Source organism: Canis lupus, chromosome 4 (assembly GCF_011100685.1).
Source record: "Canis lupus familiaris isolate Mischka breed German Shepherd chromosome 4, alternate assembly UU_Cfam_GSD_1.0, whole genome shotgun sequence".
Lineage (NCBI taxonomy): Eukaryota > Metazoa > Chordata > Mammalia > Carnivora > Canidae > Canis > Canis lupus.
Window position 1 is genome coordinate 23,720,962 of NC_049225.1, and position 16,110 is coordinate 23,737,071.

A 16,110-nucleotide genomic window follows, 5' to 3' on the forward strand; every position below is an offset into this window, starting at 1 on the left:
CTTCTAGAGCTGACACCATCCTTGTATTAGATGACCAGTAGCCTCTGTATTTCCCTCCTCTGGGGGCACCAAGAATTCACAGTCTGACCTTAATAAGCTTTAATCTCCTATTGTCTCCTCTCCATCTCTACTAAGACATTTCACCCCAACCCTATCTATCTGACTGTCCTCCTAAATTATCTTTCCCATTGGCCACACAAACCTGTTCTTCCAGGCTCAGCTTCAGCTCCATCTCTGCAAAGAGGTAGGATTAATTTAACAGGCAGATGTCTATATGGAAAGCCAGGCCCTGTGCAGAATTTGAGGGATTCAGAATGCACTATGTCTAAAGGACAGTGCCTGACCTCAGGGAACTCACAGTCCAGTAGAGGAGCTCGACAGTAAAAAGCGAGAGGACAGTGTGGCAAGTACAACAGTGGGATTGTGGGTAAGCTCCGGAGAAGGCTCAGAAGAGGGAGTTGCTAGTTGCGTGTGTGGGGTCTGAGATGACATCTGAGACAAGATCTGAGGCTGAGAAGGGGCCTCCTCCTTTGTGAGTCTGGCTCCCCCAACGACACTCACCTTCACTGCCTCCCACAGCAAGATGAAGATCTTTTTTTAATTAATTAATTAATTAATTAATTAATATATTTTTTAAGATGAAGATCTTGCCCTCATGTTCTCCATGACCTGAGCACAGGGCCTGATACCTAATATGGGCTCAAATTTGTGAAGAGAGTAAATGGATCTCAGAGACAGGTTTTTCTCTCTATAAATACTTTATTCAGAGTTTTCCTGAACTAGCTAGGGGGATACATTCCTGCCTAAAGCTTCAGGAGGAATTGCCAAATTAGTACCCCCCCACTCCCTGTCATTTGCTCTTTTGCTGGTTTCCCAGTGTCCCTTGCTGCCTCCAAATGTGGCTCACCAAACCTTTCTTTTTAGAGAGCTCCAGGCCCCCAAATCTCTCCCTGAGAAACTGCTCTTACTGATTAAACCATGGTATACAATGGAATACTGTGCAGCTATGGGAATGGCGGGGAGGCTTTCCAATGTATCCCTTAAAAAAATTTATGTATTTATATTTTTGAGAGTGAGAGAAGGCAGGTGGGAGCTGAGAGGGACAAGAAGACTCTGTGCCGACATGAGGCCCGATCCCACAACCCTGAGGCCATGACCTGAGCTGAAACCGGAGAGTTGAACGCTCAACTGACTGAGCCACCCAGACACCCCTTTATGTCCTATAATGTTAGGGTTGACTTTGGAACCATGTGAACGTTCACCTATGGGAAAAGAAAGAAGAAAACCTGAGCCTCACACTGAAGATGGTGAAAATTTACCCACATGTGCATGACTGATAGGTGATTGAATATTCGAGTTTCAACAAATTACTGGTTGAATGAGTTCAAAAGTATTTCCCCATAGCATCTTTGGGGATCTCCACTGTGGTCCTTTGGCCTCTCTCTTATCCCTAGAGAAAAAGGAGCTCTTGACACCTAGGCAGGGCTGGAGTCTGGAAAGACGGCACCAGGCACTTGGGGTCCTTCCTACCAAACCTGTCACTGATAGATAACCCATAGATAACCCGCCAAGCACCGGTTCTTTGATTCAAAGTCCTTTCACTTCAATGGTCTTTACTCCTAACATCCCTTGGGGAAGCGACGGAGCTGGGGTTAGTATTTTACAGTTAGGAAACTGGTTCAGACTTATGTGTTTGTGATTAGTTGGCCTTGAAGCTCAGAGAACCCAGATTTTTAGGAGATTCCTACACCATATCTCCACCCTAGACCCCTTTCCTGGGTCCAGATTCTTTTTTTTTTTTTAATGTTAATGTTTCTTTTCTTTCTTTCTTTCTTTCTTTCTTTCTTTTTTTTTTTTTTTTTAAGATTTATTAGAGAGGGAGAGAGGGAGGGCATGCAAGCACATGAGTAGGGGGAGGGGCAGAGGGAGAGAAATCTTCAAAGTAGACTCTTGGCTGAGTGTGGAGCCTAATGTGGACCTCGATCTCACGACTGAGATCATGACCTGAACGGAAACCAAGAGTTCGACACTTAACTGACTGAGCCACCTAGGTGCCCCTAGGTCCATCCAGATCCTTCTATGTGACCACCCATCAGATATTTCTACCAGGATGTCTTATGCACCTGAGCATGTCAAAGATGCTGCCTCTTCCTCCAGCCACAGCTGGTTCTGTTTCCCAATCCCACTGAAGAGCACAACCATACACTGTGTTACCTAAACACAAATCTGGGTGTCAGTTGTGATTATTCCCTCTCCCTCACAATCCTCCAACTTACGTGACCCCACCCCCATCCCTCAGGGCTGACCTAGACATCTCCCAATTCTGTTAGTGACTCCAACTCTGCAGCCATTGCCCTAATCCAAGCTCCCTGCATCTGCTTACCATTATTATAGCAGTCTCAAACCTGGATCCCACTCCAATCCATCTGTGGCATTTCAGGCAGTCATCATTCCAAAATGCAAAGCTCATTACATCATCTTCTGGTTTAAAATCGTCAGTGGCTACTAATTATAATTAAGATAAAGTCCCAACTCCTTATTGGGTCTTACAGGATCTTACAGGATCTGGTTCTGTTTTCCCCCTCTCTCATATAAAGTCATCTGGGTTTGGTATTTTTTGTTATAAGTAGATTTTATTTTATTTTTTTAAAGATGTCAATTATTTGGGCAGCCCTGGTGGCTCAGCTGTTTAGTGCTGCCTTCGGCCCAGGGTACGATCCTCGAGACCTGGGATCGAGTCCCGTGTCGGGCTCCCTGCATGGAGCCTGCTTCTCCCTCTGCCTGTGTCTCTGCCTCTCTCTCTCTCTTTGTGTCTTTCATGAATAAATAAAATTAAAAAAAAAAGAAAGAAAAAAAGATTTCATTTATTTATTCATGAGAGACACAAAGAGGCAGAGACATAGGTAGAGGGAGAAGCAGGCTCTCTGTGGGGAGCCCGATGTGGGACTCAATCCCGGGACCCCGGGATGTGACCTGAGCCAAAGGCAGATGCTCAACCACTGAGTCACCCAGGTGCCCTCTTTTTTTCCAACTTCTTGAGGCAGATGCTTATTGTCAGCTCATCATCTATAAGTAAGTATGGAAGTTGTTAGGAGGTTTTAAGTTTCCCTTTAGCTGTGTCCCACAAGTCTTAATATTTTGTATCTTCATTATCATATTCTGTTCTAAGCATTTTAAAATTTCCATGATGACTTTTTTCTATAATCTATGTGTGTTCTAAAATCTTCAAATGCATTTTTAATTTGTTTTTTGGGTGAAGATTACCATATTAATTAATTCTAGGGTCACAAAATCACTCTCCAATCTGTCCTGGATACTCCCTAGAGCTTCAGTTCCCAGAAACATGCTTTTTGGCCTTTGGACCTTTGCAAGCGAGGCAGCCTCTGCCTGGGCCCCTCCCCCACTGTTAGCTCCTACTCAACTGGCAGGCCTTGTTTTTTTTTCCCCTTTTTACTTCAAGAGAAATCCTTTCCTCTGCATGCTTGCTTTGACCTCCAAATTGGGATTGGGTGGCCCTTCTGCTTTTCTAAGTGCTCTCATAGCAACGTGTACTTACCACAAACTCCTTGAAGACCTTGCTTAATGCTTGGCACATACCGGGTGGGCAGTAACGAGTTGTGGAATGAATAGAGCAACTCATGCACTCTCATTTGCTGGTAAAAAATCCCATTCTGGAGCCACAGGAACACAACACAGGCATTGCTGCTTTCCTCTTCTCAATGATAATATGCATACTATCTCTTTTCATGGTTATGGTCCATCTCTGGCCGGTCATCCCACCCTACACTGTGCTGCCCAGGGCCCTGAGAGGCCTAGTCTCTGAAGCAGGGCTGGGGTAGGCTGGACTCAAGAGGCTTCGCCCTCTCCGGCTCCAGACCAGAGTCCCTGCACTGAGCCTTCTTGCCAGCAGGTGGCACTTGAAGCCTGAAAGCTGAACTCTTGCCTCGGTTCCCTCGCTTTTCTAAGCCTCTTGGGGCACATAACCCGGCTTGGGCTATGCTAAGCCTTGGAGAGGATGCTCCATCCAGCTGGGGCACCTGGCTCCTGGCTCCCATACTGCTGTCCCTTCTCTCCTGTCTGGCAGCAGCTGTGCCCTGGACTTCTCCTTTCTTAGACTCCAGTTCAGTTTAAGTGCATATGCTTTAACCAGAGCTAAAATTAGGTGGGGCACTAGAAGCTATTAATATGATTTTTGAAGAGCATGCATATTCTTAAACGATTTTTCTTAGAAAGTCTCTCTCCATATTCTCTCTGCTTGTCCTTGTGGATGATGCTGAGCCCAGGGTCACAAGGAAACCCAGCAGCCTGGGTTCCCTCTGAGTTTCTTTCTTTCCCTGAAGCCTAAGGGCTAGAACTGGGGAATTTATTTTTTTATTTTCATTTTTTTTTAAGATTTTATTTATTCACAGAGACACAGCTAGAGAGAGAGAGAGGCAGAGACACAGGCAGAGGGAGAAGCAGGCTCCATGCAGGGAGCCTGATGTGGGACTCGATCCCAGGTCTCCAGGATCACGCCCTGGGCTGCAGGCGGCGCTAAACCGCTGCGCCACCGGGGCTGCCCTGGGGAATTTATTTTTAAGAAATAGAGAACATCAGCAAACACAGAGAAAGGCTGTGGGTATGTGGGAGAAATTTATTGTGGTATTGCTAATATCATTTTTACATTGTCCAAGAATTATTTTAAAATTGGCTTTTGGTAGTGGACTATTTCTTTGACGGTGTCACTGCTCTGGGTCTGAACTTTGTGGATGACAATCCCATAAACATTACATTGATTACAGCAGTGTTGTTAGGGGTGGGCAAGTGGTCCTTGGGAGGCAGAGGAGGGGCTACTAGTCTTGTCAGGAAGATAGTCCAGGTGGGCTTAGGAGGAGACAGCTTGAGTGGAGTCTTTTTTTTTTTAATGATTTTATTTATTCATGAGAGACACAGAGAGAGAGAGAGGCAGAGACACAGGCAGAGGGAGAAGCAGGCTCCATGCAGGGAGCCCAACGTGGGACTCGATTCTGGATCTCCAGGATCACACCTTGGGCTAAAGGCAGCGCTAAACCACTGAGCCACCCAGGGTGCCCTGGAGTGGAGTCTTGAGGAGGGGAAGGTTATTCTATCTAGGTAGAAGAAACAGTTTGGATAAAAAGAGAAGCATGTATCAGCCTTTTGTACTTCCCAGTGCTCCCAGCCTATCCCACATGCTGCCTAGTGAAATCCTCTCAGCCTGCTCACATGCCACCTTGCTCAAGGACTTCTTTGGCGGACCCTGGCCTCTTCTGGGTGATTTAGCTGGTACCTCTTACCTGCACATTTAACCCTATTGTGCCAAAGTGTGGCCATCCTGTCTTCTTGAGCACCTGGACCCCCTATGCTTTCTCAGGCACTCCTAGCGGCTAAAGGAGCCCAGCTGAAATTCCATGTACCTGTGGTAGGTGAGTGCCCTTGACAGAGGGTTTCAAGATGTAGGTAAGATCTTTACCCTATCCTGCTGTGCTCTGGTTTTCAGCTTCCGTGAACCCAGGCCAATCAGCAGATCTCTTCTTGCGGGAGAATGAATGCCCATGAAGGCTGTGAATGGGACTTCTCTTGCAGGCTGGAGAAATGAGGGTTGTGGAAAAGAGTGATTTTGGGATTCTGGGACAAATTTAAGAAAAGCTCTCATTGGGCAGCCCTGGTGGCACAGTGGTTTGGTGCCGCCTGCAGCCTGGGGTGTGATCCTGGAGACCCGGGATCGAGTCCCATATCGGGCTCCCTGCATGGAGCCTGCTTCTCCCTCTGTGTCTCTGTCTCTCTCTCTGTGTCTATGAATAAATACATTTAAAAAAATCTTAAAAAAAAAAAAAAAAGAAAAGCTCACATTTTGCCCCAGAGCAATGAGCAAGGCAAAGACCACACTTGGGTACCATAATTCATATCCCAAGAAAGGAGAGTGGAAGGCAGAGAGGTAGGTGAGTGGCAAACTCATTTGAAAAATAATCTAATCTGCTCCCAGAAAGGATGCTGGAAATGAAGTTGTGAAGTTGCTCTGGAGAAAATGCTGGGGTTGGCACTGTCACAGGTGCAGAGACCCAGGCCTCCGCTCTTAATTGGCTGATGAACATTTCCCACCAACTTCTAGGGCTCAAAGGAAGCTCTGGGTTTGGTATGGTGGTTCTGTTACTGGACTCAAGACACTGTCAGGCCAGGGAGCATTACCTGGGGACGTTCTGGAGGCTGCAGGAATTCTGGAGGAGAACTGAAGGAGATACTTTTGGACCTGGAAGAAACCTGAGAACTCATTAGGCTCAACCCTGTCATTTTGCAGTTAAGGAAACAGATGGGAAATTACTTGTTCAAGGCCATACTGAGTTAGTGAGAGGTGAGTCCGTATAAAACACTGGTTGTTTTGACTCTAAAATTTAGGTCCACTACACCAGATGATTTCTCATATACACCACCCCATCTTAGTTCCTAATTGTGGAGTCTGAGTTACCAAGGACTGTGTACCTGGCCGAAGATGATGCCATCCAAACTGTGCTAGGACAACGCCACCACTGCCCTCCAAATGCCCTCACTTTTAGCCTTTCAACAGGAAGAACCAGACCGTGGTAGAAGGAAACAGGCAGGATCTCAAACCCAGTGGAGAAATGAAATGACAAGTACCCCAGAGGATCCTAAAATAAAAGACACAAGAGCCTTTTGTGGGGGTAGGGGGAGTTTATTGTAAACTGTTCTAATTAAAGTGATATTTTACGAGGGTTTAAGACAGAGGGCAGACAGGCTCTGAGCCAGGCTTCAGCTTCAGAGGGCCGCTCCTGGAGGGGAAATGGCACTTGCAGGGAACACAGACTCAATCACTGCTGCTCATTAGGCACCGAGTTATGGCAGAGTCCTCCTAGGGAGCCCAAGAGCCATGAAGCAGCTGCTTGAAATTCCAAATCTTGCTCCAAATCCCGCTGTGCCTATCACCTGCCCGGAGCAGGCCTCAGAACCATCCTGGGGACTGACATGGATCCTTTCTCTGGCCCAGGCTGCCCGGCTCTTCCTCATGACCGTTCATCACAGGCTTCCTTCTGCCTTTCAGAGGTCTTCCCAACTTGTGGCTTAAAAACACCAGCAGGAGGAAAAGCAAAGAATGTTCTTAATGTAAATCCACAGCAAAAATTACTCGAGAACTGTTTCCCAGGGTTTGCGGGTATGTGGGTGGTTCCTTGCATTCTTCATCCACAGGGTAATTTGAATGCATGGTGCTGATGAAGATGCCAGAAGCCTGAACTTTTGGGACTTGTTCACGTTTTTGAGAACCTATGGGGATAATCACTGGGCAGAAAGAGAGCTGAGCAAAAATGCTTTGCCAAAGAAAGGGTGGAGAGGAGAAACTGGTTGAATCCTGAGATCATTCCCAAGAGGAAGGGAGCGCTACTTCCAGAAGCAGCAGCCAGAAAGCTTGTGCCAAGGCTCTGCTCAAGGGGTCAGGGTGCTCTGGGTGGAGGCGGTGGTCCCTCTCACAGTTCTGGGTTACTGTTTAGGCAAAGCGAAGTCCCAGGCAGTTTCCTGTGCGCATTTCCACATGGCCTGCATGAGGCGGGTGAAGCCCATGTCTTTGGGCTTCTCTAGGCCTCTCATCAGCCGCTGCTTCATGATGGAAACAAATTCCTTATTGCTCAGCTCCCCATTGCCTAGAGGAAGAGGCAAACACAAGAGGGATAAGTGGAGGCCTTTGAACAAAGACGCTGAGAAAATGCCATCATTCACACCCACATCACATGTGGGTTCCAGAGCCCAGTGCACCCTCACAGCCAAATTTAATTCTCTTGGCTTCAAACAAATGGTTTGCTCCTTCCTTGATGTTTTGGATTATAACTCAGTGGCAGGTTAGTGTAGTATGATAAAAGTTGAACAAGAATATATCGTAGGTCAGGTCCTATACTAGGATTTGACAATAAAGAGGTAAACAGGACCTTGTCCTTTGAGATACAACCAGGATGTGGGAGAGACAAATATATTATTTTGACAGGGTGGCAAATGCCAAAGTGGGGTGAACAGAAGATGCTATGGGGGGCACAGAGGAAGAGATCTAACCCAGGCTCAGCATAGTGCAAGCACAGAGCAATAAAGGCTTCCTGGAGGTGACTCCTAAGTTGAATCCCAGAGGATGAGCAGAAATTGGCCAAGTAGGAGGGAGTGAGACAGAGGAGGCTTTCTAGGTAGTGGTTCATTCTAGTCGCATGAGCAAAGGCATAGGCAGGGAGCAGGCTGTTGGGTACCTAGGAACTGCTGTACACAGGGGTGGGGAAGTAAACAGAAGGGGTGGGCAGGAGACAGGTCCCCAAGGGGCTTGTATTTTCATTAAAGTGTTTGCGCTTTATCTTCCAGGAGTGGAGCGGAAGGAAGGAAAGGACTGCAAGTAAGTAAGTGAGATGGAGTTAGATTTCCATTTTGGATGGATTTCTCTGGCTGGATATGGGGATAGGACAAGAGAACCACATAACTGGAATACAGGAATCAATCGGGAAGACTACTGCCATAGTCCAGGTGAGAGATGAAGTAGGGTTTTCACAGTAAAAACCAAAATCAAAAATCTGGCTTTGGGTTAAGCCTATTTTCTCATGGCCTCCCATTTCGCCCTCTTCAGTGACAGTCTCTTAGGTCTGGAGAGCAACTTGGAGTGTGTCTGGTTTAACCAAAGGTCAACCTCTTCAGCCACACAGAACAGGAACCATGTCAACAGTAGAGAACAGTTACCCTTTAACTACACGCCTAGGAGTAAAGGTCTGCTGCTGACTAAAAGAACGGCAGCCATTTCTGGTGGGGATAAGACAACAGGAAGCCAGCAAACAGACTCTTACTAACAACTGGCCTGGGAAGAGAGTGGAAAGAAGGAACACAGGGTTTACTTTTGTGGAGAGTACCTGAAAACCTAAACTGGCCCATGTTTTCTGGCTGGAGGGAGCATGGAGAGCCTCAGAGGTACCTCATAGCAAGGAGGAGATTAGGAGATTAGGAGACCTAATCTATGGTTTTCAAAGTCAGGAGAAGGATTATCTTTGGGAGAGGAAGTGACTGGAAGGCAGTACCAGGGGGCTCTGTGGTCCTGCTAATGTGATGTTTCTGGATAATGCTGGTTATACAGGTGTGTTCAGTTATTATTTTTTAAGAATTTATTTATTTGAAAGAGAGCATGAGAGAGAAAGTGAGTGAGCACAAACTGGGGGGCAGGGAAAGGCAGAGGGAGAGGGAGAAGCAGGCTCCCCACTGAGCAGGGAACCAGATGCTGGGCTTGCTCCTAGGACCCTGGGATCATGTCCTGAGCTGAAGGCAGAGGCTCAACTGACTGAGCTACCCAGGTGCCCCAGTGCGTTCAGTTTTTAAAAATTTAGCAAGGTGTTTACTTATGATATTTGCACTTTTCTGTATGTATATTATACTTCAATATAAAGAGTTAAAATGTAGCCTGGCTGGCTGAAAAGTGACCAATAATATGGCTTATTAAGAATACAATTAAAAGGGCACCTGGGTGGCTCAGTCGGTTAAGCATTTGCCTTCAGCTCAGGTCATGATCTCAGGGTCTTGAGATTGAGCCCTGTTGGGCTCCTTGCTCAGTGGGGAGTCTGATTTTCTCCCTCTGCCCCTCCCCCTATTTGTGCTGTGTGTCACTCTCTCTCAAATAAAAAATAAAATCTTAAAAAATGGAATATAATTAAAAGAACAAAAAAGGTCTAAATGAGATTCTTAATATCTTTATAAGAGAGGCTGAAGATGAAAAAATCTGAGGTCATTTAGACTATCATGGGATTTGCTTCCTGCTTCCCTAAGGCCAGAGCTAATCAATGTGAATGGCTTCTGCTACTTATGAAGCAAGTATATGACTGAATGTCATCTGTGTGCATGTGTCATCTGTGAGTGCAACTCTAAATTCTGGGATGAACAAGTCTGAAAAGTCAATGTCCTCTGGCATTTTGACCTAAGATCTAGAGCTTGTAGAATAACAATGGCTTTTAAATTTAATATGCACTTCCTTTTTCTGTAGATAAAAACAAACAAACCAACCCAGAGGTGTTAAATGATTTTTTTAAAGGTGACTCAAGTAGATATTGACAGAACCTCCTTCTAAAAGGCTGGAAAATCCAATTTCATTTCTCAGGCCTTCCTAGGAGAAGAGGGGCACTGTGAGGCCGCTTGCCTTTATTCTCATATTTACTTTATGGACTGGCTCTCTGGCTTCAAAAATTATAAAATTAAGTGTTTTTTGGAAAAAACCTCAAACCAACTAGAAGTGATTTTGCAAAAACAAAATCTGAGGGAAGCTAAACTGTAGAGCAGTGCTCTTCATTAGAACCATCTTTCATGAGGGAATTTTTTTTTTAATCTGTGCTACTTAATATGGTAGCCACTGGTCACATGCAGCTATTGAGTACTTGAAATGTGGTTAGACAGACCAAGGAACTGTTTTCAGTTGTTAATTTTAATTGATCTAAATTTATTTTTATTTATTTATTTATTTATTTATTTATTTAAGATTTTTTATTTATTCATTCATAGAGACACAGAGAGAGAATGAGAGTCAGAGACACAGGGCAGAGGTAGAAGCAGGCTCCATGCAGAGAGCCTGACCTGGGACTCGATCCAGGGTCTCCAGGATCATGCCCTGGGCTGCAGGCAGCACTAAACTGCTGAGCCACCGGGGCTGCCCTAATTGATCTAAATTTAAATAGCCACATGTAAGTAGTAGTATCATTTTGGATAGGGCAGCACTAGAGAATAACCCACCCCTACCCGAGGGTGAGGCCATCTTCTTGTTCTAACCCTGGAACAAAACAAGGTTTGACTCAGACCTTGGTTGTGGGTGCAGGTGGGAGGTTTAGATAACTCAAGTTCAACTAGGTAATTTCAATAACTTAAGAAACACCTATTAGGTGCAAAGTACTATCGAGGTACCTATGGAGGAGTCCAAAGGTGAACAAAGGACTTGCAACTACCCTTAAAAGGCTCATAATTTATTTACTGCAGGGTTATTTACAATAGCCAAGATATGGAAGCAGCCCCAGTGTCCATCCACGCTGACTGGATAAAGGAGATGTGGTGTGTATGTATGTACATGTACGTACACACACACACACACACACCCACACACACACACACACCCTGGAATACTGAGCCATAAAAAGCAATGAAATCTTGCCATTTGCAATGACATGGATAGAGCTAGAGAGTATAAGGCTAATAAGCAAAATCAGTCAGAGAAGGACAAAAACCATATGATTTTACTCTTGTGGAATTTAAGAAACAAAATGAGCAACAGGGGAAAAAAGAGAGAGAGAAAAAGAGACAAACCAAGAAACAGGCTCTTAACTAAGGAGAACAAACTGATGGTGACCAGAGGGGAGGTGGTGGGGGGGATGGGTGACATGGGTGATAGGGATGAAGGAGGGCACTTGTGGTGATGGGCAGTGGATGATGTATGGAATTGTGGAATCACTATGCTGTACACCTGAAACGAATAGAACATTGTATGTTAACTCACCGGAATCAAAGTGAAAACCTTAAAAAAAAAAAAAAAAAACCTCACAACTTAGTAGGGAAGATAGGTCATATACACAGAGGTAGAGAGTAACATGCTGTAATGAAGACAAATTGAAACACGTTAAGGAATAAAAAAGCCCAAGGGATTCACTATGCCGGGGCCAGAAGGAAGGTTTCACCAAGGCAGGAACTTCTGACCTGCTTCCTGGATTCCACTGGTCTTACTTCCTAGAGGGAAGATGAACAATGAATCCTGGCTGTGACACAAGCAGTAGAGGTAACAGAATAGAGGGAAGCTGCCAGCTTTGATTCATATCCTCGCTATGCTATCTACTACTACCTGTGTGCTCCTGGGGAAACGACTCAGCCTAAGTCTCAGCATCCTTATCTGGAAAATGTGGTGAAGAACAGTTCTTACAGTCAGAGAATTACCTGAGTAGCTAAGCACAATGCCTGGCTCTTAGTAAGCACCGAGGAAAAGGGTAAGGTTGTACTGTGAACATCAGTAGTAGTATTATGCCAGGACACATAGCTGAGAAATGACACCACAGTGGAACCAGGACCTCTTAAATGGGCTCAACTACAGAGTGGTCACAGACACCACAAACCACTGCAAGCTAGAGGGCAAAAATGGAATGTGAATGACTGCAATGTGCTTTGGGAGGTAGAGAGGTCAGGACCACCTTTCTAGATGCACTCAGTTAATTGTGTGCTCCTGGTCTATTAAGGGGCAAGTTGAGTCTAATATTTTTGTTTCCTTTTTTTTTTTTTTTTTAGTTTTTATATTTGAGTTTACTTTTACAAACACTACTGGAATTGAATTGTTTCCTTTGTTAAGATCTTTATGGTCATACATTAATTTAGGCCTATAGGCAAATTGGAGTTACAAGAAGAAATGGAAAACACAAACCAGGACCTATGGTTATAGTTCTCAAGTGATGATGCGGAGGGCTGAGCTACTGGTGTGGGAAAGGGGTAAGTTGAAGAGGTACAGGCTAGTGCACTGGAGCTGTCTGCAAGGCTCCGTTATAAACAATGTCTACTTCAAGGACAATCTAACTCCAGAGGGCCCCACTCACCATCGCAGTCAAAGAGCGCAAACACCACATCACACACATGGTCGGAGAGTTCCACTTTAGCTACTGTCCTGGCCACCTGCTGCATGGTCACTGAAAGAAGAGAGATGCTGAATTAGTACGGCAGAGGGACTTTCAGTTTGCGGTCTCTGAATGGGTGGGATAAAACTACTCGGTCATAATAAAAAGTTTTCAACTATACTTAAGTCATATTTAAGAAAATGAGAATTTGGTTTTAACCCAAAACATCCTTTCCTTTTCATCTCAGGTTCCATTCTTTTCTTTTTAAAAAAGATTTCATTTATTCACTTGAGAGAACATGCACACAAGCAGCGGGGAGGGGCAGAGGAAGAGGGAGAAGCAGACTCCCCGCTGAGCAGGGAGCCCGATTCAGGGCTTGATCCCAGGATCCCAAGATCATGACCTGAGCCGAAGGTAGATGCCCAGTTGACTGAGCTACCCAGGTGCCCCTAGGTTCCATTCTTTTCTACTGCTGCTATATTTTAGGAGGTATATACAGTTAAGTGAGAGTGCCTGATACTAAGTTCATAGAGACAGAAAGTAGATTAGTGGTTACCAGGGGCTAGGATGATGGGGAATGGGAAATTAGTGGTCAGCAGATACAGATTTTCTCTTTGGGGTGATGGAAACATTTTGGAAGTGACAGTTGCACAACAGTGTGAATGTAATTAATGCTGATGATTTGTACAGTTAAAAATGGTTTAACTGTCATCTTTATGTTAATATATATGTCACCACAGTAAAAATTAAAAAAAATTAAATTTTATCCACTTATTTGAGAGAGAGAGAGACAGAGACAGAGCACAAGCATGAGACATGGGGAGGGGCAGAAGGAGATGGAAAGGGAGAGAGAATTTCCAGGTGACTCCCCACCATGCATGGAACCTGATGCAGGACTCGATCCCATGACTCTGAGATCATGACTTGAGCTGAAAACAAGTTGGATGATAAACCCACCGAGCCACCCTGGCACCCTATACCATAGTAAAAATTTAAAAGGTGAAAAATCCACATAATATTTAAGCATGGGATTCTAATGGTCTAGAGCATGCATTGGTGGTTCTCTTATTACCAGGAGTGTGCCTTGAGAAAAAAACTAAGAACGCCCGATATTGCAATAGTCTCCATCTTGGCATCTCTCTCTGGCAGGAAAAAATATGATGATGAAAAAGTCAAGGAAATAAGCAGGCAGCAAAAGAATGAGAGGTGGGGAATGAGGAGGTTTGTGTCAGGACACTAACAGGCATCACCTTTCCTTTGCTGACTGCCAGCTAAGGACCTGCATCCATGAGCTCCTTGCCCCTCCTCCTGGCCTTCCATCAGCCACTCTTTCTTTTCAACTGTGCCCTCTGGGGTAACAGTGGGCCCCCATATCACTAATTCAGTGTCTGTGGCCTTTTTTGTTTTGTTTTGTTTTTCTTCTTCCAGACCTCCACGGAAAATCTCTTCTCTCTTACCATTTTCTCTTTATCTGACATTTACTGTTAGACACTGGCAATCATGTGAAAATTGGGTTCTCATGAAAGACAAGCCAGGAAAGGTTAGGCCATTTCCACTACCTATTCTCACTGTCTGTCCTCAAACCTGATCTAGGGGCACGTATAATTTATGTTATTGCTTATGGACACTTATCTTAAGTGAGGTAAACCTCACGGGAAAGAAAAGGATTGACTTTTACTTATCAATCAACTAGCAATGAAGTGTTCTAAATATTAGATTTAAAGATTAGATTCACCCAGAAGCAGTGTGAACTTGAATTAAAGTCAGTGTGCCTTCTCTGTGGATTTGGTTCCTATTAATTTCAGTTCTTTCCTGTCATTTTCTCCAGCATTCAACCTTTCACTTGGCCTCAGTCACCTCTATGTATTCACCACAGCGCCCCCAAGGTTGGCAGATACAAGTACCAGAGCAAGGCAGAGATGCAAGGAGGGGATGCAGGAGAGAAACTGCTTGGAGTCACCAGACTCTGAGCTTTGCTCTGGCTCCACCACCCATTTGCTGGGTGACCCTGATGAAGTCTCTTGAAATCGCTTTAAATTTAATTTTTTCATATTCATATGAGGGGATGCCACAAAATAACTGTTGAGGGGCTTAGCAGTCCAAAGAACAGTTTGTTGGTGTTTTTGAGAATCTGAGGGTGGAGGTATACAGAGACAGCTGAGGATCTCTATGACAAAGGGTATAGGAAAGTCGTATTGGCCACAAGTTAGGCTATGCCTTAGTGTTCACAGCCTCTGGCTTGAGGGGGACGGCTGCCCAGGAGGGCAAGAAGAGCCAATTTTCTCACCCACACCCAGGATGTTAGTTAGGGTGAAGGAGGAATCAAGATCCCTTGGAACTTCAAGACTTCAGCAGAAGGTATTTCAGCGGATGTTCATGAGATGTGGTTAACTGCCGACAGGGGAGCTGGAGAATCTGCACAACTGCAGAAGTTCTGGGGTTTAAAAACTTTGCCTTGTAGGTCTAGATACTTGATTTTCTCTGCTGGCCCAGGAAGAACTGATTCCTGCTAACTAAACTGCCCAAGGAAGGAACAGAAATCAGCATGCCAATTTACAACAAGAATAGTAACTGTTAAGAGAACTAAAATGGTAACAGCTGGTTATTATACTTCTCAGTTGGAAAATCTAACTAAGGAAATTCAATTCATCTCAGAAGATTGCTCAGTGCAAACAGAATCGGATCAGAAGGAACTGGATGCCTCAGACTGTGATAGAACTATCCTTTGCAGTCACAGAATATGTTCTGAGAAGTGGATTAAAACCGGCTTTGTATTCGATAAACAGTCGCTTTGTTATTAACCATTCCTTTGTCTGCATTTCACATCAATCCCACACTTCCATCAAAACTGATAACTAGCCTCTTTTTCTCTTTCCCATTTCCTTCCATTCTCTCAGGGCAGAGTACCCGCTGCTGATTCCTCTTGATGTTCCAAGTGCCCATCCTTTGCACCACGAAGACTGGTAGGGTCCTTTCCTCTAGATAAACCATTAACTAAATAGGATCCAAGGATATCAGTGACTGCTCTTGACAATTTTTAGTGAAAAGCTCACTGAAGTGGTACTTAGTGGTTACAGAACAGGGACCTCTGGAGGCCACCAGCAGGAATGCCTCATTATCAATGCCATCACTTGACAGAACAATTACAGATTACATTCTGTTTCACTTGGAGACGGTTACCAGGGCTGCTAAGTCACTGTAACTCAAACTACTGGGATGTCATCAGCTAGGGGTGCCCTTTCCCTGTCCAAGATCCTCAGGTCCCCAGGGTATGAATCAGAGCAGTGGAGGAAACAAATCTTTAACTAGCTGGTGAGCTGTCAAAATGTGAGCTCTTGGGAACAAGCAAGATGATAGCAGATTACAAGCCACATGCTTGACGGCTGGTCCTGAGAGTTGGCTCATTTATATTTGCTTCCACATCCCTGAGTCAGAAAGTCATAATTAAATCATAGCAAGCAGGGATGCCCGAGTGGCTCATCGGTTAAGCGCCTGCCTTCAGCCCAGGGCATGGTCCTGG

The 16,110-nt window shown here is 44.9% G+C and overlaps 1 protein-coding gene and 2 long non-coding RNA genes across 14 annotated transcripts in view; 1 reads left to right on the forward strand and 2 right to left on the reverse strand.

The window, feature by feature from the left end:
• The window catches only part of LOC119871471, a 5,292-nt gene extending 1,414 nt beyond the window's left edge, over window positions 1–3,878 (reverse strand). Inside the window, exon 1 of the long non-coding RNA XR_005357956.1 lies at window positions 3,557–3,878. This is a non-coding gene — a long non-coding RNA (uncharacterized LOC119871471). The remainder of the gene's footprint in view (window positions 1–3,556) is intronic.
• The window catches only part of LOC111095481, a 19,326-nt gene extending 3,906 nt beyond the window's left edge, over window positions 1–15,420 (forward strand). Inside the window, exons 1-3 of one of the 2 annotated variants that reach the window (XR_005357955.1) lie at window positions 5,885–6,349; window positions 8,347–8,505; window positions 14,419–15,420. This is a non-coding gene — a long non-coding RNA (uncharacterized LOC111095481). Of the gene's footprint in view, window positions 1–5,884; window positions 6,350–8,346; window positions 8,506–14,418 lie in introns of those variants that run through there. The other variant, XR_005357954.1, reaches the window with a different exon arrangement.
• MICU1 (mitochondrial calcium uptake 1) overlaps window positions 6,668–16,110 on the reverse strand; it is a 248,383-nt gene continuing 238,940 nt past the window's right edge. For all 11 annotated transcript variants that reach the window (XM_038534294.1, XM_038534296.1, XM_038534288.1 and 8 more), the window contains 2 exons: window positions 12,573–12,662; window positions 6,668–7,649 (listed from right to left, as the gene is read on the reverse strand). In XM_038534294.1, coding sequence (XP_038390222.1) covers window positions 7,489–7,649; window positions 12,573–12,662 — 251 coding nt within the window. In that variant the 3' untranslated portion in view covers window positions 6,668–7,488. The remainder of the gene's footprint in view (window positions 7,650–12,572; window positions 12,663–16,110) is intronic.